The 7,962-nt window shown below is 41.0% G+C and overlaps 1 protein-coding gene across 3 annotated transcripts in view; it reads left to right on the top strand.

The window, feature by feature from the left end:
• Ppm1b (protein phosphatase, Mg2+/Mn2+ dependent 1B) overlaps positions 1 to 7,962 on the top strand; it is a 64,956-nt gene that overhangs the window by 28,437 nt on the left and 28,557 nt on the right. For all 3 annotated transcript variants that reach the window (XM_021217597.2, XM_021217598.2, XM_021217595.2), the window contains exon 2: positions 5,219 to 6,078. In XM_021217597.2, the coding sequence (XP_021073256.1) occupies positions 5,233 to 6,078 (846 nt within the window). In that variant the 5' untranslated portion in view covers positions 5,219 to 5,232. The remainder of the gene's footprint in view (positions 1 to 5,218; positions 6,079 to 7,962) is intronic.

Here is a 7,962-nt window from a genome sequence, read left to right on the forward strand (position 1 = left end):
ACACACACACACACACACACACACACAGAGTACATAAGCATTACCACTTAATAAAGCAGTATATAGTTAGTTGTCTGTGATAGAGAATTTCCTGGAGTGCAGGATGAAGATAAGTATATGTGGTTGGAAAGGTTTCTTAAGAGTTTATACAGTAGAGCATATTTGGCTTGAAACATTACGTATTTGTCTCAGGGTTTCTGTTGCTGTGATAAAACACCATTACCAGAGCAGTTTGCGTATGAGAGGTCTATTTCAGCTTAACAGTCCCACATCTCAGGCAAAGGAAGGTAGGGTAGGAACTGAAGCAGAGACCATGAAGGAATGCTATTTACTGGCTTGCCAGCTTGCTTGCTACCTGCCCAGGGGTGGCACAGTTAGTAGTGAGCTGGGTCCTCCCACATCAATGAAGAAAAACTTTAATAATCACAGTACTCAGGAATCAGAGGCAGGCAGATCTCTGTGACTTGAGGCCCACCTGGCCTACATAGTAAATTCCACAATAGTCAGGGCTATATAAGGAGACTCTGTCTTAAAAAACCAGGTAGGTAGGTAAGCAGACAGGTAAGTGTATGAGTAGATGCATAAATGGGAAAGCCAGACCCTCCCAGGCTTGCCCACAGGCCAGTCCTAGGGAGGGGCTTTCTTCATTGTGCTTCCCTTTTCTCAGGTAACTCTAGCTGTGTCGAGTTAGCAGGCAGACAGACAAATCCAACCAAGGCAGTATTTCTTTCCAGTAGGAGAAGAGGATGCATTGTTGCCATTATTGTGGGAACTTGTGTGATTTTCCTCTAGAACTAGAAGCGGGCCATAGCTGCCTACACTTACATAATCCAGGCACCGAGGAGTTAGTGGGATGAGAGGGTTGCTACAAGGTTATGGCTGCCGTGGGTTGTAGAATGAGATCCCACCTTGAAACAACAAAGCAAGCTATAAAAACATTCATTCATTCATATGAAGTAATCTTTAGGAAGTCCATGTCAGTTGAACTATGCCTGTTTCTTGTGAGCTGTCCTCTTGCTGTATACTGTTATAACCGTTGGAATCAGTTGGCAGTTCACTTATTACTCTATACCCAGAATTTCACAACAGGAAGATATTCTTTTCTAGGAAAGCAGATATTCCGGAGAGGTAGGGATCTAACGTGCCGTGCAGACATTCTTCTTCCTTGTCACACAGTTCGGTGCTGTGCTTCCACACGTGTTTGCACTGTGGGCACAAGTAAGTGTACTTCTGTTAATTTTTTATAACACTATACATTTTGTAGATACTTTGAAACTATTTTGCTCAATTCTTTGAAGTTGAAATGTGTATATACTTTTGTTTTCTGAGTTTCCTGTTACTTGATGAATTGTAGTCATTTCAATAAAATCTGGCACTAATAAGCTTTTTAAAAGAAACATACAAATTTCATAGCCAAAACTTAGAGATAATACCATGAAATGAAACTGTCAGTGGAGCCGGGCATGGTGGTGCACGCCTTTAATCCCAGCACTTGGGAGGCAGAGGCAGGCGGATTTCTGAGTTCGAGGCCAGTCTGGTCTACAAAGTGAGTTCCAGGACAGCCAGGGCTACAGGGCTACACAGAGAAACCCTGTCTCAAAAAAAAAAAAAAAAAAAAAAAAAGAAAAGAAAAGAAAAGAAAAGAAAAGAAAAAAGAAAAGAAAAGAAAGAAAGAAAGAAAGAAAAAAGAAAAAAAGAAACTGTCAGTGGAGAAAATGGCTTTATGACTTTTAATATATAACTAAACTTTTATTCTGTAAAAACAGGTGTCGCGGTACATGCCTTCAGTCCTTCTGGCTGGTAGGGATGCTAAGGCGTGAGAATCAGGAGTTTGAAGCCAAGCCTGGCAGTGCAGGGAGAATTGTTATTAAAAAAAAAAGACAGGCAGGCAAACAGGGCGAAATCTGGTAGTAGTAGCCCAGAGTTCTCTTTCCCAGCTTTCTGTGGACACCCTACTTCTTAGTTCCCTCATAAAGGAGGCAGAGGTATAAAAGACCTTTTTAATTTGACTCAAAGTGGTTGAGATAAAATAAGATCTAAAAACTTTAGCAGAAGGAAATAAATACAGAACACTGTCAAATACTAATCTAGTTTGTGCTTTCCTTGTGAGGATATTCAACTTGTTCTGTGTAATGACTCTTGGATTGCTTTCTCGTGGTACCTTTTAGCATCCCTTATCCCAGATCCCATTCAATGATGCAGCGCTCCAGAGCTGTTTATCTGAGAGGAGGACATTCTTGGTTTACACAGGTTACTTCTTTTCTCCTAAAGCCTTTTCTTTGCAATATAATGTTAGGAATTTCTGTTGACTTCAGCTCAAAGAAGAATGTGCCGTAGCACATGTATTGCATTTATTTATGATGGAGTATTGGTTGCTTAAACCACTTTTTTAAAAGCTAAAAAAAAAGAAAAAGAAAAAGTTGCCAGGTGTGACAACCCAAGCTGTAATCCTAACCCTTTGGCATCCAAGGGAGGATTACAGGAGATCAAAGAGGAGCCTGAGTTAACGTAGCTAATTTGTCTCAAAAACAAAAATTAAATTTTCTGGCATTTATTCAGTACTTGTGTGCATTGTATATGTGTGTGTCACTGTTGTGAAAAGTGAAAGTGATAAAAGGATACTAAGTATGTAAAGTGGTATGACCTAAGTATTGGTAAAGTCTTGTATTTTAGTGTTGGTTTTTGATTTTGAAGCAGGGTCTCACAATGTAACCCTGGCTGGCTTGAAACTTGCTTTGTAGACAAGGATGACTTTGAACTCACAAAGGTCCACCTGCCTCTGCCTCCTTGTGTTTAAGTCTTACTGGGATTTAGTAGTTGGGGAAGGTATTTCAGAAGCTCCAATCCTGGCTTTTCAGGAACCCTGACTTTGCAGAGCTGGATGGGAAAAAGAAAGGTATGAGCTTTAAAAAACGGTTGTCCAGGGCTGGGGAGGGGTGGCTCACACTTTAATCCCAGCACTCAGAGTCAGAGGCAGGCGGATCTCTTTTGAGTTCAAGGCCAGCCTGGCCTAGAGCTAGTTCTAGGACAGCCAAGGAACACTGTATTGAAAACCAAAAATGAATGAATGGTGGAGGCCTATATTTTTTTAGACAAAAATACCCACACTCGATTAGTATACCTTTTTTTGTCTTTATGGGTTAAGACACTTGCTCTTTGAAAAAATAAAACCCTATTTTTGATGTCCTCTTGTTTCCAACATTACCAGCTTTATATGAATGTTTATAAATATGAACTATAGTCAGATGTGATTGTAAACTGAAGGTGTGTCCCACTTACAACATGACTGATGTGATCAGCCAAAATCTGTCTTCAAGACATGAAGCAGTAAACATTTTCTGCTCTTCCTTCCTCCTTCCATCTTTCCCTCCCTCCTTCCTTGCCTTCCTCCCTTAGCTACCTGTGATTTCTTTATTGTAGGAAAATTCATACATATACAATAGAATTGTTCCAAAACATTGTTACCTTCAATCAAAAGAAAAAAGGAATATTAATTGGTAGTAGAGAGTATATGCTGTGGTATAAGGATATAATTGATTATAGTGAATGAACTCAATTCACCTGTACCAGTGGAGATGAACCAACCTTAGGATGGTGTTTAGCAAGAAGAGAGGGAGACTAATGCATCTTGTATAGCAGTATAAGTCCTAAGTGTATGCAGCTAAGTTGTACAGGAGTGTGGTTGAACTGCGAGGAATGCTTACTGCAAACTCAAGAGCTTGCCCGCTGTGGCTCGGGGGTCCAGGGATGAGAAAGGGGAGCTTTCCTAGCCTTGATACACTTAGTGGTGGGTGCATGGATCATATAGTTTATTATTCTTTAGCCACATGTGTATACATTAAATTGATAGTGGAACTTTACAGTACTTAAAAAAAAGTTCATAGAATCTCAGCTTTAAAATAAGATCAGTTTGGAACTTTATTTAAAAAAAAAAAAAAAAAAAAAAGTTGCCAGGCAGTGGTGGTGCACAATTTAATCCCAGCACTCTGGAGGCAGAGGCAGGCGGATTTATGAGTTCGAGGCCAGCCTGGTCTACAGAGTGAGTTCCAGGATAGCCAGGACTACACAGAGAAACCCTGTCTCGAAAATAAACAAAAACAAACAAACAAAAAAACAACAAAAAATGTTAATTTGAAAAAAGAATATAAATATATGTGTGGTCTAAACTCAGTTAGGTGCTGCTCATTCAGAACAGTGACTTACTTCACGGAAAGCCTAGGTTATAAGCCAGTGCAGTGAGGAGCACTGGTTAGTGAGGAGCAATTGGCAAGGCTGCGCTGCACCTCAGGGCGAGTTGCTTTGATCTGAGACAACTCATGCTCTTTCTGCCTCATCCTCACAAGCATCTGGGATGTCAGGAGTTTGTTGCTCCCATGCCCTGCTGAAGTTTAAAAAGAATCCTAACCAAGTTGTAGTCATCAGTTCTCTCTAGAAAAATCTGAGCTTGGCTGCTGGCACATTCTTTTGTTTTTGTTTTTGTTTTTGAGATGTATAATCCAGGCTGGCCTGGAACTCTTGACCCTCTCACTTTGACTTAGCAGTGCTGGGATTACAGGTGTGCCCCACCACAGCCAGTGTGGCAGCACATTCTCCTCCTCAGAGTGCTTTGGAGAAACACTGATAGCAGCTTGTGTGGTTCACGCTTTCAGTTCCAGCCCTTGGAAGGTAGAGGCAAGTGGATTTTCCTCTGTAAATTCTATGCCAGCTTGGTGTACATAGTGAATTCCAGGACAATGGGTGACATAGAAAGACAGTCTTTTAAAAAGCAAAGGGAGAAAACCCAGCAGTAACCATCGTGGTCTACCTGCAGAGATTCTGATTTAGTTGGTCAGATTCTGTCTTACAAGCTGTATTGAAAGGTTACTGTCTTGAGAGCTGGAGAGCTGGCTCAGTAGTTAAGAGCACTGGCTGCTCTTCACAGGACCCAGGTTCAGTTCCCAGCACCCACATGGTGGCTCACAACTCTCCATAGCTCCAGTTCTAGGGAATGTACAGATGTATATTCAGGAAAAACACCATCACTGCACTTAAAGATAAATAAAGCAATTTTAAAAGTGTCTTAGAAACAGCATCAGGGAACTTGTGTTGTTACCCCAGTAAGTTGGGTACTGCTGAAAATACCTAAGAAATGAGTTGGTTCAGAATAAATGGAGCATTGTAGACAAACTATAGCAAATAAATATGAACATTTACCACCCTATTTTTTTTTCTCTCTCAGATTCATTACTAAACATGGGTGCATTTTTGGATAAACCCAAAACTGAAAAGCACAATGCTCACGGTGCTGGGAATGGTCTGCGTTATGGCCTGAGCAGTATGCAAGGATGGAGAGTGGAAATGGAAGATGCACACACAGCTGTTGTGGGTATTCCTCACGGCTTGGACAACTGGTCATTTTTTGCAGTTTATGATGGTCATGCTGGATCCCGAGTGGCAAATTACTGTTCAACACATCTATTAGAACACATCACCACCAATGAAGACTTCAGGGCAGCCGACAAGTCAGGCTCTGCTCTTGAGCCTTCAGTAGAAAGTGTGAAGACTGGTATCAGGACTGGCTTCTTGAAAATTGATGAATATATGCGTAACTTCTCAGACCTGAGAAATGGGATGGACAGGAGCGGTTCTACTGCAGTGGGCGTGATGATTTCCCCTACACACATCTACTTTATCAACTGTGGTGACTCTCGAGCTGTTCTGTGTAGGAATGGACAAGTCTGCTTTTCTACCCAGGATCACAAACCTTGTAATCCAATGGAAAAGGAGCGTATCCAAAACGCAGGAGGCAGTGTCATGATACAGCGTGTGAATGGTTCATTAGCAGTGTCTCGTGCTCTGGGGGACTATGATTACAAGTGTGTTGATGGCAAGGGCCCTACAGAACAACTTGTTTCTCCAGAACCTGAGGTTTATGAGATTGTGAGAGCAGAAGAGGATGAATTTGTCGCCTTGGCTTGCGATGGGATCTGGGATGTGATGAGCAATGAGGAGCTCTGTGAGTTTGTTAGGTCTAGGCTTGAGGTGTCAGATGACCTGGAGAACGTGTGCAATTGGGTAGTGGACACTTGTTTACATAAGGTATGTAAACTTTTGTTGTTGTTTGAACTAACACACTATTGATTTTGAAAAGACATGGTAAGTACTGTTTTTTGAGCAAACTTAGAATTTTATAATTTATACTGTTTTCTGGAGAAAACAGTATTCTCAGATACCTTCTTCACGAACATTAGACCTTTTTACTAACTTAATCTGCCCCAACCTTCTAATTTGAAAATTAAGTGACAACAAATATCTTAAACTTATGGAGCTGGAGTGTTTTATGGCTTGTTGATGTCTCAGAAGTTGCTGTATAGAGCCATGATTTCTGACCCACATCACTGGCGTTGACAGTCACCATCCTACCTAGGATCTCAGAGCAGCTGAAACCTTGTATGTAGTGGAATTATGTTAGACGTACACTAACGTATCAAGCGCTACAGAAAATACTGGCAGATTTACCAGAAGCTACATGAAGTCAGTTTGTATTCTGATCTTCATAGCAGCTAAGACAGAAGCTGAAAAAGAATGAGTTGCCTTTCATTGTCTGTCAGTAAGATCTAAGATGAGCTTATAAGCAATATAAGGTTAGTATATTACTTACATAGAAGATAATTAAAATTTTTTCATATAATTATCTCAGATTAAAGTCTAATGACAAATGTGATCTTATGAAAGATTCTTGTGAAACTCCCATGATGTCTGAATTGTAATTTAATGCAATAATAGCAAAAAATTGTAAATTTTAATACAGTTCTTGGGCCGGGGTTTGTGTTATACTCAGGTATCTATGGAGGTAGGTGAATCTCTGTGAGTTTGAGGCCAGTCAGGGCTGTGTGTGTGTGTGTGTGTGTGTGTGTGTGTGTGTGTGTGTAGAGGGAGGGGAGAGGGAGAGAGACAGTCTCAGGAAAGGGGGTGGGAGGAGAAAGAAAAGTTCAGAAAATCAGTTTATTCATGTGGATCTTTTAGCGGCATCTATATAGAAAATATTTTAAGTTTGAGTTCATTGGTGTCTAGATATGTGTTCTGAGTCTGACCTGTTAGAGTATGGTGCTGGATCTGTCTGCTAGGTGAGAACCTTGCTGTTCCATGCTACATGTACACAAGTGAGGCATAGTCAGCAAGCCTATGAGAAGAATGTCTGTAGCCAGTTAGGTCTCAGTGGGCAGATGCTCAGACCCGTGTGATGGAAGGAAACCACTGACTCCCACAGTTTATTCTCTGACCCCAGTGTGCCTTCATCCTCTCTTTCCCCCAGTAAATACTTTTTTAGTGCCTCATTCATGGTCAAGAAATGGAGAGAAGAAAAGATTTGAAGAAGAGGCAAAAAGAGGAGGCTCCCGGGAAATAACAGATATGGGTGAAACCCTTTTTACCATACAGTGAGAAGAGCCAGGCTCCCAAGGAGATTGTGAGGCCTTGCCCCCAGCTTGTAGGGTCTACATGACAGTACTTCCAGCTTGCTGATAGTTAATTTTATTTTTGACTTCTCAGGGTGAACTTAGTACAAAAGCCATCAGTGGATGGCAACCAGTGACCACATAGGTAACAACTTTAAAGTGTTTACTTATGCTCTTGAATAGAGAGTCTCTGCCTTTTAGCCTTTTGAGGGTAAAGCAGATGTCGTTTTCCTTGAGTAAAAGTAGCACTTTCTCAAATTATAAAAACATGGACATGTTACTGGAAAAAAAATCTGGATATAAAGTGGAAAATTCAAAGAAAACACTCATATTTTTTTCCCTACCCATACTAGGTCTTTGCCATTACTGTATGAATTGTTCTAGTTTTTTTTTTTTTTTTTTTTTTTATGAATTTCTTTTTGAAAATGGGTCACCGGGGCTGGTGAGATGGCTCAGTGGGTAAGAGCACCCGACTGCTCTTCCAAAGGTCCGGAGTTCAAATCCCAGCAACCACATGGTGGCTCAT

Source organism: Mus pahari, chromosome 18 (genome assembly GCF_900095145.1).
Source record: "Mus pahari chromosome 18, PAHARI_EIJ_v1.1, whole genome shotgun sequence".
NCBI lineage: Eukaryota > Metazoa > Chordata > Mammalia > Rodentia > Muridae > Mus > Mus pahari.